Source organism: Cricetulus griseus, assembly GCF_003668045.3.
Source record: "Cricetulus griseus strain 17A/GY chromosome 1 unlocalized genomic scaffold, alternate assembly CriGri-PICRH-1.0 chr1_1, whole genome shotgun sequence".
NCBI lineage: Eukaryota > Metazoa > Chordata > Mammalia > Rodentia > Cricetidae > Cricetulus > Cricetulus griseus.
The window spans coordinates 272,642,663-272,660,813 of NW_023276807.1; the positions used below are offsets into that span (position 1 = coordinate 272,642,663).

An 18,151-nucleotide genomic window follows, 5' to 3' on the forward strand; every position below is an offset into this window, starting at 1 on the left:
CCTCTGTGTTGGTGTCCTCCCTGTGGTGACCCCTCCTCTGTGTTGGTGTCCTCCCTGTGGTGACCCCTCCTCTGTGACTGTGTCCTCCCTGTGGTGACTCCTCCTCTGTGACTGTGTCCTCCCTGTGGTGACTCCTCCTCTGTGACTGTGTCCTCCCTGTGGTGACTCCTCCTCTGTGACTGTGTCCTCCCTGTGGTGACCCCTCCTCTGTGACTGTGTCCTCCCTGTGGTGACCCCTCCTCTGTGACTGTGTCCTCCCTGTGGTGACTCCTCCTCTGTGACTGTGTCCTCCCTGTGGTCACTCCTCCTCTGTGACTGTGTCCTCCCTGTGGTGACTCCTCCTCTGTGACTGTGTCCTCCCTGTGGTGACCCCTCCTCTCTGGCGGTGTCCTCCCTGTGGTGACTCCTCCTCTGTGACTGTGTCCTCCCTGTGGTGACCCCTCCTCTGTGACTGTGTACTCCCTGTGGTGACTCCTCTGTGACTGTGTCCTCCCTGTGGTGACTCCTCTTCTGTGACTGTGTCCTCCTCCCTGTGGTGACCCCTCCTCTGTGACTGTGTCCTCCCTGTGGTTACTCCTCCTCTGTGACTGTGTCCTCCCTGTGGTGACTCCTCTTCTGTGACTGTGTCCTCCTCCCTGTGGTGACTCCTCCTCTGTGTTGGTGTCCTCCCTGTGGTGACCCCTCCTCTCTGGCGGTGTCCTCCCTGTGGTGACTCCTCCTCTGTGACTGTGTCCTCCCTTGGTTACCCCTCCTCTCTGGCGGTGTGGTACCCTGTTGTACAGCCCTCTTCCCTCCCTCTCCTCCGCTGTTCCACGCCATCGCTGCGGATGACAGGGCTGCACACGGGCGCCGTGTCTTCCCAGCATTGGTGGATACTCTAGTCTAGTCTGACTCGTTGCTGTCGCAGAATCGCTGAGCAAGGTAACTTGAAGAAAGAAGGGATTACTTTGCCTCCACATTTTGCAAGGCGAGACTGGCAAGGTGGGCAAGGGATAGCGGCAAGAGCGAGCGTGTGGCTCTGTCACCTCCTCAGTCAGAAGCAGAGAGGTGAATGCTGTTGCTCGGCTTGCTTTCCCCTTCTTATTCAGTCCACCTACCCTCCAGCTCGGTCGTCCCTCCTCAGTCACGGCTCTTTGGAAATACCCTCATAAACCCATCCAGAGATATATTGCCATGGGGATTCCAAATCTCCGCAAGCTGAGAGGATTGACAATGACAGGTACCTTGTGGGATCTGGATTTTGGCCATTTATGGATGCTGTTATCAGGTGTTGCTCAGTTTCCATCCTTTCAAAAATCTTCTCAGCATTTGCTGAAACAATGTGGGATTCCAGATTTCTGCCGCACATCATGACGGATGCCCATGGACGTAGAGCCTTCCCTGCACATGGATGGGCCGAGTACTTGTCTAAGTACTCCACATCCTGCCATCCACACACAGTTCAGACATTCGTACTGACGAGGAAATAAGCACAGAGACTTTCCATCATTTGTGAGGTCACAGGCTCAGGTCAGATGGGCCCTGAAGCTTGTGTGACTGCTAGGCTCAGTTGCTTTTGTGATCCGTGCTCCAAGTCTTCTAGGAGAATTACGCACCCTTCACAATGGAGGAGAAAGTGAGACCTGCACCTTTTAATATATGTAAGATTGTAAGTGAATGACATATTCGGTACTGGGTTAATGTCCCTTATCTGATCATCTGCAATGCTAATACTGAACTTGGTGATGTCAGCCATTTCTCAGGACAGTTTTGTGACAGGCTGTGGTACAGTGTCATGTGTTGGGATGCACACATTTTAATTTGCGTGGAGGTAGATCTTGATCTTCCCTCACGATTGTTTCTGGCTTTGAAGGATTCTCTGAAAGCTACTTTTATCTGTCTTCACAGTGATGAACTTTAATGTTGCCCTGTTGTAAGTTCTCACATAATAAGGCATAGATTTTTGTTTGGTTTGGCAGTAGGCTTCTGTTTAAAAATTCCTTTAATCTGTTCCCTCCATGCTTTTTCTATTCATTTTGATAGCTGATGGTTCTGTGGAGAATTTTACATGAATTTCTTGCACGACTAAAACCCAAGCTTGTGACCTTCCTCTGTCTGAACTTGCTGAAAGTGAGGTTTTCAGCAAACGGCCAACTTTGTCTTCCTGGGAGTTGTTTTCTTTTCCTCTTCAGTTGAGGAAAATAAGAAACAATTCATACGCCAGATCTAAAGTTTCATTAAAATTTCCTATGCCCTATCTCAGGCATTTTAAGTGGGCCATCTGTCTAAACATCTTTCTCTTTCTCCCCCACTTTTTTTCCTGATCATTTCCTCGACTTATTCATGAGCCCTGGGAGGGCTCCTTTGTAGTCCGCCTGTGTAGGGTCTGTCTCACCCCCACTGGGTACGTCTATGGGCTTGCATAACATAGCTGTTTGCCATGCTGGGAATTTCTGAGCTGCTTTTAGATGAATGGCCCACTTCCCGGGCACCCTTTTCTATCTACGAAGATCCGTATGCAGGTACTGACCTCAGGGGCTGTGGAATTAGGCAGATTATTCTGGATCGACTTGCAGACCACTCACCGGGAAGTAGTGGCGAGGCAGTTCTTCATGGTTCCTGGACACTTCTCACTGTTCTGAGGGGTATTGCCAGTTTCAGAAACTAGCTCCTCAGTGTCTGCAGTGTGCTCTTGGATGGCCACTGCCCTAGTGTGCGTCCATGTATAATGCTGGACGTTTCTATTGGTAGCCACACGCTTATATCACCATCACTTGTGTGTTTCCGGTCTTTCAGTTAAGTTATGTGCATTGAAATTGATACTAGTAAAAATCAGCCATCAGTTTTCCCTGCGAGATATGGAAAGGTCAGGTTTTATTGAGAGGATTGATCGTGGCTGAGTGACTGGTAATGGGATCGTGGAGGTCTGGGTAGAGCCATGGCTTGTTGTTAGCTGCTGGTGTGTGAGTCTCTCATCACTAGGTTTGGTGATTTCTGATGTCAATGTGCAGATCACGTCAGACAGAGTGAACCTTGGACCGATGGCAGTCCTCTGCACAGAAATGCCTTTCATGAGGGGAGGCTGAGCCCCGGGCATTCAGTGGGGGGACTGTAAGAAGCAGCTCCTCAACTTTGGGGAGGGTTTGAAATTCTTTCCCCTTGGCTGTTTTCACTCTTTGCTGAGTGATACCCAGGGTCTGGTGTCTGCTATGCAGATGTTCTACCCTGAACTTCATAGCCCATTTGGAGCCATTTTGAGTTGTATTAACAGGTGTAATTCTTTTATTTTAAATTTAAAATATAGCTTTAGGTAGTCATTACTATCATGTTCATGCCTTTTGAATTGAAATGGGTATTTAGAAAAACAAAAACAAAACAAGCAAACCCCCAAACTCTTAGCAATTCTGCAGAATCAGAGCGAACCTTCCTCCAGGCTTGTATCTGCATCTACTTTGGTTCAGTATCATACGGCTCGGTAACTGACATAAAAGCCCGGTTCATCCGCTTCAATCACCAAAGAAAATCAACGTTCCTCTAAAGACATGTAAAGCTCAATAAACCCTAGCACTGACCCTGCTTGGGGATTCATACTTTCCACTCTTGGTGGCACCTAGAGGTACTGCTCTCTTCATTCTTTTACCAAAGCGTCTTAGATGAAATTGTTAAGAAAGTGCTGCTCCAGGAGTTAAGGTCCCATCTCCTGCCTGTTGCTGTCAGGAGCCCTCTGACAGGTTCTGGGATGTGGGGTCCCAAGCGTATGGCTGAGGAGAGAAGGGGCAGAGACATGAACCTCTGGACTTTCTCCCAGAAGTCTGAGCTCTTCCACAAGGTCCCTCCTGGGGCAAGCGACAACATATATGAAACAGATGTGGATCAAAATAAAGCACTGGAAAAATAAATAATGGCTGGGTCCCGAGGAGAGGCAGCTCTGTCTCGCCACCATCTGCCGGATCATTTTCTGTGGGAAAAAGTGTCCCTGGCTAGAACAGGACCCTGGGATCAGCGACTTCCCACCTCACCGGCAGGCGGAGGATGGCTGGCTGCCTTGCTGGAAAGGGCCTCTCAGTGATGGCCACTGAATTTTAGAAAACATTACAGCATACAGTACTGGTTAAGTGGAAGGAAGACAGTGAAGTTACATTATCATCAAGGCAGTTTGGAGGACTGTAATCCCCTCCTTGGAAAATGTGAGACAGAGGAGAGGAGTCCAAAGCTGCTCTCATGGAAGGATTTCAGTCATGGGCCCAAACAAGAGGAGAGGCCTGGAGGTGGGACTAACCATCAAGTTACCTTTGCAGGCCTTCGTTTAGGCCTCTGTGTGTCTATCAATGAAGACACCATTGTTATTTTTAATGTTTTGCGAAGGAAATGCATCCTGTCAATTTGATCAAGGTCAGAAATACAGGCAGAGTTGGCCCCACTTGTGTGTGTCAGCAGCATCTAGTTCATAACCACCGTGCTTAGTCCTCAGCCTTCAATTTGTTTGACTTAACTAAAGGGAGCTGCTCCAATTTGACACACAAGCAAGAGTAATTAGAAAAGAAGCAAGATATAAACTATTAGGGCTTTCCTTTGAAGGACTTGAATGGCAGGAAGCTCAATATTAGAATTAACATGGTGTGGAGTAGAGCACCATAGAGCTGTCATGATCAGGACGGTAGTTTTACTACCAAAGAAAACAAAGGTGTGGGACGGGCATTTCACCGTTTGAGTTTGAGCAGGGAATGTAGCCTAGCAAGGAGACAACCCCAGAGAGCTCTTAGAGCTTCAGACTGCCCTCTGCCCTGGGCATTGCAGCTACTACATTTGTGTGGCTCCTCCCCCAGAAATGGGCCGGACTGTAATCTCAGTGGTCGGATTCTTGCCTCGTAGCACACAACCTTGGGTTCCAAAAAAGTCAACAATTAAAAGTTAGGAGTGATAGTAGAAGCTCTTGAGACCTGCGGTACAGTGGGAGAGACACAAATGTGACCGTGCCCTGTGGAAAGCAGGTCCTAAGTGAGGAGTGGGGTACAGAACACTCTCTTGCCTGCTGCCTGGGCTTGGCCATTACCTTCCTTTCTTCCCTCTCCCCTTCCCCTCCTGTCCTTGTCCTCAGGAACTCTTGTTTATTCTCCCTTTTCTGTATGAAGCTCTTCCCTCTAAAGCAGTTCTCTTCAGGTCGCCTAACAGTGTCTTCCAAAGTCAGTACAAACATCCCCTCTCCTGTTAATCGCTCTTCTTTAGGCCCTGTAACTAGAGGGGACTCGAGAGTCGTGGCTGTTATGACTATGCCTTTTTTAAAATACCAGGTAATAAAATTCTTTTGAAATCGAGAGGCTTGAATGAAAATATAACCTGCAACCTTAAATTTAGATACATGGCTGGAGCTAGAGCCTAGATACAAAAAAGTGTTAGTGTTAATAATACCCTAAAGATATAAAGAATATAAATGTGTGACACTAGGGTTAATTTTGAAGTCAATATTTTTTTAAGTAAAATTTTTTATCTAAATTAGAAACAAGCTTGTTTTACATGTCAAATCCAGCTCCCTCTCCCTCCCTCCAGGGAGGGTGAGGCCTTCCATGGGGGAAATCTTCAAAGTCTGTCATATCATTTGGAGCAGGACCTAGGCTCTCCCCCATGTGTCTAGGTTGAGAGAGCATCCCTTTATGTGGAGTGGGCAACACAGTTCATTCTAGGGATAAATACCGATCCACTACCAGAGGCCCTATAGATTAACCAGTCCTCCTAAGTGACATCCTCATTCAGGGGGTCTGGGACAGTCCTATGCTTGTTTCCCAGGTATCAGTCTAAGGCCCATGAGGTCACCCATGTTCAGGTCAGCTGTTTCTGTGGGATTCTCCAGCCTAGGCTTGACCCTTTGCTCACACACCTCCCTCTCTGCAACTGGATTCCAGAGTTCAGCTCAGTGTTTAGCTGTGGGTGTCTGATGAAGGATCTAGACCTGGCATATAAGGTAGTCATCAATCTCATTATCTGAGAAGGGCATTTAAGGTAGCCGCTCAACCACTGCATAGCTTGTTAGTTGGGGTCAACCTTGTAGATCTCTGGACATTTCCCGAGGCCAGATTTCTCTTTAAACCTATAATGTCTCCCTCTATTATAGTATCTCTTATCTTGCTCTCCTCTATTCTTCCCTAGACTCAACCTTTCTGCTCCCTCATGTCCTCCTCACCCTCCTCTTCTCCCCTTCTCATTCTCCTAACTCCCTCTCCCCTCCCTCCATGTTCCCAATTTGCTCAGGAGATCTTGACCTTTTCCCCTTCTCTGGGGGACCATGTATGTCTCTCTTAGGGTCCTAGCTTCTCTGGCAGTGTGGATTGTAGGTTGGTAATCTTTTACTCTATGTCTAAAATCCACATATGAGTGAGTACATACCATGTTTGTCTTTTTGTGACTGGGTTACCTCACTCAGGATGGTTTCTTCTAGTTCCATCCATTTGCCTGCGAATTTCAAGATTCCATTGTTTTTTTCCACTGAGTAGTACTCCATTTTGTAAATGTACCACATTTTCTCCATCCATTCTTCAGTTGAGGGGCATCTAGGTTGCTTCCATGTTCTAGCTATTACAAATAATGCTGCTATGAACATCATTGAACAGATGTCCTTATTGTATGAATGAGCTTCTTTTGGGTATATGCCTAAGTGTAGAATTGCTAGATCTTGTGGTAGACTGATTCCCATTTTCCTGAGGAGTCTCCTTACTGATTTCCAAAGTGGCTGTACAAGTTGGCCCTCCCACCAGTAGTGGAGAAGTGTTCCCCTTTCTCCACATCCTCTCCAGCATAAACTGTCATTGGTATTTTTGATTATAGCCATTCTGACAGGAGTAAGATGGTATCTCAAAGTTGTTTTGATTTGCATTTCCCTGATGACTAAGGATGTTGAGCACTTTCTTAAGTGTCTTTCGGCCATTTTAGATTCCTCTATTGAGAATTCTCTATTTAGTTCTGTACCCCACTTTTTGATTGGATTATTTGGTGTTTTGGTGACTAGCTTCTTGAGTTCTTTGTATATTTTGGAAATCATCCCTCTGTCAGATGTGGGGTTGGTGAATATCTTTTCCCATTTTGTGGGCTGCTGTTTTGTCTTGTTGACTGTGTCCTTTGCCTTACAGAAGCTTCTCAGTTTCAGGAGGTCCCATTTATTAATTGTCGATCTCAGTGTCTGTGCTTCTGGTGTTATGTTCAGGAAGCGTTCTCCTGTACCAATTCATTCAAGGGGTACCACCTACTTTCTCTTCTAAGAGGTTCAGTGTGGCTGGATTTATGTTGAGGTCTTTGATCCATTTGGGCTTAAGTTTTGTGCATGATGATAGATATGGATCTATTTGCAGTCTTTTGCATGCCAGTATCCAGTTATGCCGGCACCATTTGAAAAGATGCTTTCTTTTTCCCATTGTATAATTTTTAGGTTTGTTTGTTTGTTTGTTTGTTTCAAAAATCAGGTGTTTGTATGTGTGTGCATTAATATCAGGGTTTTCAACTTGATTTCATTCGTCTACCTATCTTTTTTCTTTTTCTTTTTTTTAGTTTTTCGAGACAGGGTTTCTTTGTGTAGCTTTGGAGCCTATCCTGGCACTCACTCTGGAGACCAGGCTGGCTTCGAACTCACAGAGATCCGCCTGCCTCTGCCTCCAGAGTGCTGGGATTAAAGGCATGCACCACCAATACCCAGCTTCTACCTATCTATTTTTGTGCCAATACCAAGCTGTTTTCAGGACGATAGCTCTATAATAGAGCTTGAAGTCAGAGATGGTGATGCCTCCTGAAGTTCCTTTATTGTATAGGGTTGTTTTGGCTGTCCTGGGTCTTTTGTTTTTCCATATAAAGTTGAGAATTGTTCTTTCAAGATCTGTGAACAATTGTGCTGGGATTTTGATGGGGATTGCATTGAATCTGTAGATTGCTTTTGTCAAGATTGGCATTTTTACTATGTTGATCCTACCTATCCAAGGGCATAGGAGATCTTTCCATTTTCTGGTATCTTTTTTAATTTCTTTCTTTGAAGGTTCAAATTCTTGCTATACAGGTCTTTCACTTGTTTGGTTAGTGTTACCCCAAGATATTTTATGCTGTTTGTGGCTATTGTATTGAGCGATGTTTCCCTGATTTTTTTCTCAGCCCATTTACCATCTGTGTATAGTAGGGCTACTAATATTTTTGAGTTAATCTTATATCCTGCCACTTTGCTGAAGGTGCTCATCAGCTGTAGAAGTCATTACTTTTTAAAAAAAATTGTGATAACATATATATATATATATATATATATATATATATATTTTTTTTTTTTTTCCTGGCAGCTTGACCTAGTTTTTCTGCCCCAATGTAACACCAAACATAAATTTTATGTAAGACTAGCTTTGTTCAGAACTCTGGCAGCCTTGCATGGACTCCAGGCTTATCAGAAAGCCAGGAATAGAGAAGTGTGCAAGATGGGAACCATATTGCCTTCTGGTTTTCCATGACACAGTGCCAGTCAGTGTTTGTGAACTTGTAGGTCATGTGGCTTAATGTAGCTTAGTTTTGTCTCTCCTTTTGTTTTAGTCTGACTGATATATTAAGGTAGGTTTTTCCACTCTGCACTATGGAGGAACATTCTGCATTGTTTACAAGCAGAATAGTGTATTGTGTGAAGGTCAGAGAATAACCTTGTAGTCCATTTTGTCCTTTGACTTTTATGTGGACTCCAGGGGTTGAATTCAGGTCCTCAAGCCTGTAGGAAGCGCCTTCCCTCATCGAGAGATTTCACCTATTCCATTCTTTACTTCAATTTTAGTTGTATCAACTACACAGTATAAATAACCCCAAATTTCTATGCCAAATTATGCCAACTAATTCTTTTTTTTTTCCGGTCTTGGAAACTTAGTACACTTGTCACTTTGTTTTACTTTATTTAAAAATACCTTGAATAGTTATCAAAAAGTAATACTGCTTAAGAAAGATTAATATATGAAGGGCTGTCACAGTTACATAATTCAGGTTTATGACATGGAGTGATGATACCTGTCTTAGTGTTTTTATTGCTGTGAAGAAGAGACACCATGACCGCAGCAACTCTTCAGAGGAAAACATTTACTTGAGGGAGTTGGCTTACAATTTCAGAGGTTTAATCCATTATCATCATGTCACGGAGTATGACTCCATGCAGGCGGACATGGTACTGGTGTAGCAGCTGAGAGTCCTACATCTTGTAGGCAACAGGAAGTCAACTGAAACACTGGGTGGTATCCTGAGTTTAGGAAACCTCAAAACCCACCCCCACAGTGACATACTTCCTCCAACGAGGCCATACCCACTGCAACAAAACCATAGCCCTAATCTCTTATGAGATTATGGGGCAATTACATTGCAACTACCATGATGGCTTAGATGAAGTGATGGTGCTACAATTACAAAAGAGGGACCACTGTTGTCTTTGGAGTGTCTGCTTTTAAAAATCTCTTCAGTTTGGCCTGGAAAGATGGCTCAGTGGTTAAGAGCATTGCCTGTTCTTCCAAAGGTCCTGAGTTCAATTCCCAGCAACCACATGGTGGCTCATGACCATCTATAATGAGATTTGGTGCCCTCTTCTGGCCTGCCTGTCCTGCAGGCCAAACACTCTACATATAATGAACAAATAAATCTTTAAAAAAAAAAAAAAAAAAAAAAACTCTTCAGTTTATATCAGAAAGCTGTTTTTCCAAGTGTGGGATTAGTAAAATTAAATTTTGTGAAGTGTGTCCTTTCACTGTTTCATTATACACCAGTGTTAAAGGAAATTAGTTTATTGCTAGAGAATAATATATCATTAACTGTTTTTCTTTCTTTTTCCTTCAGAGTGCCAGTTGTTAGAACAGATGCGGCTAAGTGGGAGCTCTCAATAAAGTTACATGACGAAGATCACACTGTCGTGGCATCCAGCAGTGGGTCCACATTCACTGTGAGTTTTGCTTGTTTATTTGGTAATCTTGAATTATCTAGGCAAATTTAGAACCTGTTTTTGCCTCTCCAGTGTCTCTTGACAGCCCCCAGCATAGCTGTGTTTGTCTTTATGAACCAAATTTAAAGGGAACAGATTATTTTTTGTCCTCTTATGCTGATTAGGGAACACATTCCTAGACTTAGCACATTCTAAACCACTTCCTTATTCATTTTTCTGCAGCACCCACTGAAAAGTCACAGGTTTGCCTTTGCAACAGAGATTAAAGGCGTGTGAATCTGACCTAATCTGGCCCTTGGAAAAACAGCTTTAGGATATAAGCTGTTACCCTTGATCTGACAGGGAGCGCATGGAAGCCACTCCCTGTCCAGATCATTCTTTTGAGCCCAAACTCCATGTTTGTTTGCAATTTCATTTTAGAAACTCATGACCCCTAATCTGACTGTTCAAGTACCATCTTTAGATTGTTTTACCTGCAAAATTCTCCCCTGGTTTACGTTTTTTCTCATGAGAGAAGCACTCTGAAATGAGTGCTTTAAGTCCATCCTGGACATAAAACAAAACAAGCAATAAACTGTTTTCTTGTTTCTCACTTGGATGCTGTGGGGTATGTCATCCTCACAGAGTAGCTTGGGTTGCTGTTTCATTAGACATTCTTGTGTGAAGGTTTGCCTAGTGTAGCACCTTTTCTCCTCTCACCGAGGGAAGAGCTGTGTTTGCTTCCTTGGTTTCTTACTATAGCCAGAACAAAATTAGCCTACGAGTGATAGGATGGGTTCTCGACTTTAGAGAATGTATAAGCAAAGTCGTGTTTATTTAGCTCATGGCTCAGCTCAGAGAATCCATGATTTTAAAGTTTAAAATTTTTTCAGGCACTTTAAACTTTGAAGACTTCAAACTGAGAGAGTACAGCATATAAAGACTTCCTACTGGAAAGGAAAAAAAAATCTGTAAATGCAGCTGAATCTTCTCTTTGCAGTCTCCATTCTACTCTTGCTCTCCCAGGGTGGCAGCTGTTCTGAAAGTGTCACGTGTCGTTGTGTACACTCATTGTGTGCTTGCTCTACAACAGTAGAAAGGAGCAAAGGAAAGTGCATGTGTACACACACACACACACACACACACACACACACACACACACACACACAGAGAGAGAGAGAGAGAGAGAGAGAGAGAGAGAGAGAGAGAGAGAGAGAGAGAAGAGATACATTTGATTTGTACACAGAAAAATGCAAACTGGAGATAAATATATTAAGCTAAATATGCCAGGAATTTGGACTTGTTAATATGGTTAGGATGTCAGTACTACTTATGGTGGTAAGTAGATTCAATGAAGCTCTACTTGAAATTCCAGCTCCACTTTTCCAGAAACAGATCATTTACCCTAAAATTCACATGGAATTTCAGGAGCTCTTAAGTAGTCAAAACCTCTAAATAGGAGAGCAGAGTTGGCCTCATATTTACTGTTAACACCCACTACAAAGCTTTGGTTATCAAATCTGTGTATCTGTGTAGCCCAGGCTCACACCTGTAATCCCATCACCCCAGAGGCTGAGTTATAAGGATTTCAAGCTTCAGACCACCCTATACTACACAATGAACTAATTGCTATCCAGGGTCACATAGGGAGACACTATCAAAAATGCCAAACAATGGCCCTGGGGAGATGGCACAGTGGCTAAGAATTCTTGTTTCCCAAGTGTGAGGACCTGAATTCTTTGGATCCTTCAAATCCTTGTAAGAAGAGCTGGGCAAGGCTGAGTACCCATGCTTGTAATCCCAGTGCTGTAGGAGGCAGACACAGGGGGATCCCTGGCACTTGCTGGCTTCCAGCCTAGCTCCAAATCGCGTGAGAGCCTGTGTCAAAGGAATAAGCAGACCATGGGAAAGGGCACCTGACATCATCCTCTGGTGTTTTAGTCACTCTTCTGTCACTGAGAAGAGACACCATGACCAAGGCAACTCTTATGAAAGAAAACATTTGATTGGTTCAGTCCATTACCATCATGGTGGGAGAACTGTGTCATGCATGCAAGTAGATACTGGAGCAGAAGCTAAGGGGTACATCATGATCTGGGGTGTGGGTTTGTGGGGTGGGGGAGACACACTCTGGGCCTGGCATGGGCTCTTGAAATCTCAAAGATTTCATCTCCAATAAGACCACACTTTTTAACATTTTTAATCCTTTCAAAAGGTACTACTTCCCATTGATGAAGCATATGGGCCTATATGCTTCAAACCATCACTGGGTATGCACACTCCTAAAAACACTCACACATATATCGCATACACACTGAAAAAAAATAGGGGCTGGACACGAATAGATACTTCTTATTAAAAGGAAGCAGGTGGCCAAGAGACACAATCATGAGAGAAATGGCAAGATAAGTGACTAGCACAGTGAGGTACCTCTTCCCACCCAGGGAGGTGTTGGCGGGGAAACAGAAAAAGGCAAGTATCAGGCATGGTAGGAGAATTGGGTTTTGTGCCTACTAAGCATAGGCTCTACCACCGAGCTACATCCCCACTCTAAAGTGGTGTTTTACAGAGGTGCTAGAATAATTCAGTGAAAGAATGGGTAATCCTTTTAGCCAGTGGTGGGATATCCACATACACTGAATGAAGTTGTACTCCTAAGATTGAGTTAATATGTAAAATTTAACCAAAATGAGTTCATCTTTAAATGTAAGAGCTAAACAATTTTTCTGACTTTATATGCTACTATATTTTCATAAAGATGACACCAAAAGAATAAGAAACACAAGAAAAAACATTTATCTAAATGTTTATCTAAATTAAAATGCTTACATCAAAAGACACCAATAAGAAATTGAAGACAAACCCACAGAATTGTAAAACCCATTGAATAAAGAACTTGTGTTGAAAATTTATAAAGAACATAGGGAAAAGACAAGAAATCCAGGTTTAAAATGAGTGAAGACCCTCAGTACACTCCAGAGAGTACAGCCCTGTTAGTGAAAGGCAGGTCTGTACCACAACACTTCTAGGTAGAACAAATCAAAACTGTGAATACAAAAACTTGCTGTCTGGTCAGGTGGCTGCCAGGAGTTAGAAGTAGAGAAACCAGGGCCCTCATGTACTGGGTGGGTCTGAGACAGGGTACCTTGGAATTTCTCAGATGGTTAAACATCTGGGGTTTGCACAACCTTGGCCCAGTTCTGTCATGAGAATTTATTCTCATGTATTCACTTAAGTACTTGTGTCCTTATTACGATGGTAGACATATTTAAACTTTGAAATCATGTCAGATTTTTTCAAATAGTAGTTATGGGATCAGATGCCACCAGCATAATGGGAATTAAAGGAGAGTATATGTATTCATTTAGGATTTCTGGAACATAATTTGATGGCATTCTTAAGAGACCTTTAAAAGATTCATAGCATTTGGTCTACTAATTCTACTCTTAGAACTGTATCCCAAGAAACTAATGAGAAATTACTAGTATCAGCTTAACATTTTATTTAATATAATGAAGGGCATTTGTTCTTGGAGACCCCATGGAAAGAGTCTGCACTTACATGGTAAAGGGAAGGCAGACTTAGAAGTAACTAAAATATAGCAATAAACGCCTTCTTAGAGATGGCTACAACCATTTAATTACATGACAATTGTCCTAGTTAGGGTTACTATTGCTGTAATGAACCACAGCTGTTTCACTCCCAAATAAACACACAGATGCTATATTAATTATTAAGCTATTGGCCATTGGCTAGGGCTTCTTATTGGCTATCTCTGTCTTAATTATCAACCCATTTCTATCAATCTATGTATTGCCACTAGGCTGTGGCTTAACTGGTAATGCCCGGCATGATGTCACTCCTCCAGCAACATCAGGCTCCTGCCTACCTTTCCCAGAATTTTCTTCATCTCCTAGTCCACCTATCTTCCCGCCTCATTGGCTGAATGGTGTTTTATTCATCAACCAATAAGAGAAACATATATAGGAGGACATCCTCCATCACACTATGGCCAAAGAAACATGGGAAGGGAAGGGTTTATTTGGCTTATAGGTCCACATGGTACTCCATTGTTGAAGGGATAGAACAGGAACTCTAGCAGAGTAGGAACCCCAAGGTGGGAGCTGATGCAGAGACCACAGAGGAGTACTGCTTACTGGCTTGCTCAGCCTGTTTTCTTATAGAACCCAGGACCACCAGCCCTATGGGTGTCCCTACTCATAATCACTAAATAAGAAAATGCCCTACAGCCTGCCTACAGCCTGATCTTTTAGAGGCATTTTCTCAATTGAAGCTACCTCCTATCTGATGAGTCTAGCTTGTGTCAAGCTGACATAAAACTAGCCAGCACCAGAACCAAAAAAAGCTCCAAGCTGGCTGGATGAAGGGAAGTATCTAGAAAAAGAGAAGGCTTTTGGGAGATATGACTAGTGACAATTTAGAACACAGGGCACTTGTGACCAGGGACTGACTTCAAATCACATCTATGAGGAAAGCACTGGGTGTGGTAAGGTGGGAGTTTTTGAAGTTTTGAAATGCCAAAGACATTTTTCTTGGGGTGGGTTGGGAGTATTTGCCTGCCTGTATGTCTGTGCACCATGTATGTGCCTGATGCTCACAGAGGCCAAAAAGAAGGTGTCAGATCCCCTGGATCTAAAGTTACAGAGGGGTATAAGCCACCATATCGGTGCTAGGAATTGAACCTAAGTCCTCTGAAAGAGCAACCAGTTTTCTTAACCTCTGAGACATCTCTCCAGCTCCCTCCTCCAGAGACATCTTTAATCTGCAGTAAGTTTAATTTCTTAAAAACTTATTTCATTTCATTTATTTATTTTGTATGTACACTCAGACACTCGGAAGTCAGAGGACATTTAGTGGGGAGTTGGTTTTCTCTTCCACCAGGTGGGTCTCAGTGATTAAAATCAAATTGTCAGGCTTGAGATGAATGCTTCACCACTGAACCATTTCACCAACCTTTTAAAAATAATTTTTAATTGTGTGTGTGTGTGTGTGTGTGTGTGTGTTGTGGTGTGTGTATGTGTGTGTGTACATGTGTGCATGCATATGTATGTGCATGTGTGTGTGTGTGCATGTGTGTGTATTGTGTTTGTGTGCATGTATGTGTACGCATGTGTGTATGTGTATGCGTGTGTGTGTGTGTGTGTGTGTGTGTGTGTGTGTGTTGTATGTGTGCGTGCATGTGTGTATATATGCATGGTGCATTTGTGTGTGTGTTGTATTGTGTGTTGTGTGTGTGCATGTGTGCATGCATGTGTGTATATGTGTGTTTGTGTATTGTGTTGTGTATGTGTGCATGCATGTGTGTATATGTGTGCATTTGTGTATTGTGTTGTGTATGTGTGCATGCATGTGTGTATATGTGTGCATTTGTGTATTGTGTTGTGTATGTGTGCATGCATGTGTGTATATGTGTGCATTTGTTTGTGTATTGTGTTGTGTATGTGTGTGTGTGTGCTTGCCTGCTAGCTTTTGCGGGCACACCTGTGCTATAGAGGCACAGATGTGGGCTGTCTGCTTCTACCAGATGGGTCCCTGTGACTGAACTCAGGTTACAGGTTTAGTGGGAACCACTCATCCTCCAAGCCAGCTCACCAGCCCGCCACAAATCTTTTTAAAGTGTTTATAAACCTTACCACTTCTTATACATGATAATATTGTGATAAGTAATGATGTTTAGCATTGATTGAATAATTTCCTACAAGTAAATATATTTTTTCTCAGAGCTACACAAGGCTTGAGAATACCATTCACATCTAGAGTTTAAACTCTCAGTTTGTTTTCTCAATAATGTTCATTTTGGTTGCTTTGAAATGATCTTATCTTTGGACGCCTGTGGTGGAGGGAGGGAAATGTTGTAGAGTATTCATATTTAAATTACCACCCTGTATTTTTCTTCACAAAGAAAAGATACAGTGATGAACATAAGGATAAAAATAATAATTACTTATGGATGCATAATAAGAAATAATTATATACCCCTTGTTTGACGTTTTCTTTCTCTGATATAACCAACCTTTCCCCCTTTGTTCTACCACTGTATACTTTGTTCTAGACTTGTGAACTGGTAAAACATTCCACCAGATCGTTTTGACATTTAAAGAACACTATGGAAATTTGGTTTTTAAGTAGGGGCGTGTGGGCACTTTTGTACAATGCCATTTTTAAAACCAAACAGTAATTGAATGAACTTAGAATATCTAGTGAATGATTTTTCAAAATAAGACCATTAAGAAAGATTTATTTCTGTTTTATATGTGTGGTGTTTTTCTTATATGTATGTATGCCTTGTACCACTGTGTGTCTGGTGCCTGAGGAGAGTCACACCTGCAGTTGGATGGTTGTGAGTCACTATGTGGGTTTTGGGGACTTGAACCTGGGGGTCTTCTGAAAGAACAGCCAGTACTCTGAACCACATAACCATCTCTCAAGCCCCCTAGCTTTTTTTTTTTTAAGTATAAACTAAAGGATCAGATACATTCTTAGCCAGATCACCCCTTGTGTGTTCCTTTTATAGTAGTGGGAATTACTGAGAGATGTGGCCACTGGAGATTTTACGGGACTATGTGACTCACAGGGTTTACGGTTGTTTCCAGGAACTGCTTACTCTGATCTGAAACTTATGTCGATAGATAGATTTGAACTCATAGCTTTCCCCATCTTGGAGTTACAACTGCACATCACCACATCCAGCATCAGCTGACTTGTGAATAATTTATTTTCAAATACCTTTCTGAGAAAAGTAAGCTATTGCCATTATCTACCATTTTGTTTTCCTTTTAGGCACTGTTTAGGAAAGGCTCTTACTCTGGGATGTGACAAAGACATTAATAATAAGGCCAGTATTGTATTTATGACAACTTTAGCCTGTTGCTGGAGCTTCTTGTCCTGCCAGGTCCTACTGCCCTTCCCCACCCCAAATAAACACACAAAGACTATTAATTATAAAACTGTTGGCCAATGGCTAGGGGCTTCTTACTGGCTGGCTCTCTCTTAATTATTAACTCATAACTACTAATCTATGTATTTCTACATGGCCTTATCTTACCAGAGAAGGCCTGGCAGTCTTATCTTCCTGTTTTCTACATGGTGTCTCTTCTCAGTCTCTCCCTGCCTACCTTTGCCATCTCCTAGTTCCCTCCTATCCTCCTGCCTCTATTGACCAAACAGTGTTTTATTCATCAACCAATAAGAGAAACATATACACAGAAGGATGTCCCCCATCATCTCTGTGACTAAAATTCATGTTTGGCAAATGGAAAAGAACATTTTTTCCAGTAGTGTTTGAAAATAAATATCCTATGTCCCAACAGATCTTATAATAAAGTAGTGTGATTTGGTCTTGAAATTTGACTTTTGCATGTGATACAAAATTGAGATTGGGTTTTAAGTTATGTGACATACTTAAACTTTTTGCTTCTATTCATCTTTTAACATAAATTAAATGTTATGATCATGTGAGCTATTTGTCAGGCAAGTTTTTCATGTAGATATCCCCCCTCAATGAATTTAAAAAAGGATTCTAAACAAAGGATTTAAAATACTCTATTTGAAGAAATTACCTTATTTTCTGACATTGAGTTTTTATAAAGTGCATTCAGCAAGAAGTTAATTTTCTTGAAAAATTTTTGTTTTCCCAGTTGAAGAAAATTAGGAAAATAAATCAACTGCCTTTTTTTTTTTTCTTTTTCAAGATATTTATCAAGAGACATTGGCTGATGTCTGTTTTGGATTTGGTCTTTGTTTTTTGTTTGTCTTTTTCAATCTATTCAGTTTGTTCTTTGACAGTTACATGCATGCATAGTGTGCATTTCGATAAGCCACTCTCCCTATTTCTTGCCTCCCTCCCATTTACCCCTATTACCCTTCCCAGCTTCGTATAAGTCCTTTTTCCACATTGACGACATTTTTAATTTGCATATATGGTGTTAGATATCATTATGACATTTCAAACAAAATGAGGCTTAGCCCCACCCCCCACCCCCCCTGTCATGTTACAGAAGTAAAACATGTCAAGTCGTCCTGCCAAGAATGGACTATGTGAGGCTAGTCAGAGAGCCAGCAGACAGGAAAAGCCTGTAATTCAGTTTCTTCACAAAAGGGGAGAGTCCTTTGCATGCCAGATGAAAACATTCAATGATGGTTCATAGTGGGGCGAGTGTGAACGGGTCCTGGACATGCAAAAATTGTCACCGTCTGTTCAAATGTGGGATATGTAAGAGAATGTCCATAGCAGTATTGTTTGTAATG

General features: G+C 42.5%; 1 protein-coding gene across 1 annotated transcript in view; it reads left to right on the plus strand.

Moving 5' to 3' along the window:
• Pcca (propionyl-CoA carboxylase subunit alpha) overlaps window positions 1-18,151 on the plus strand; it is a 301,422-nt gene that overhangs the window by 173,254 nt on the left and 110,017 nt on the right. Inside the window, exon 19 of the mRNA XM_027388941.2 lies at window positions 9,802-9,904. Within this exon, the coding sequence (XP_027244742.1) occupies window positions 9,802-9,904 (103 nt within the window). The remainder of the gene's footprint in view (window positions 1-9,801; window positions 9,905-18,151) is intronic.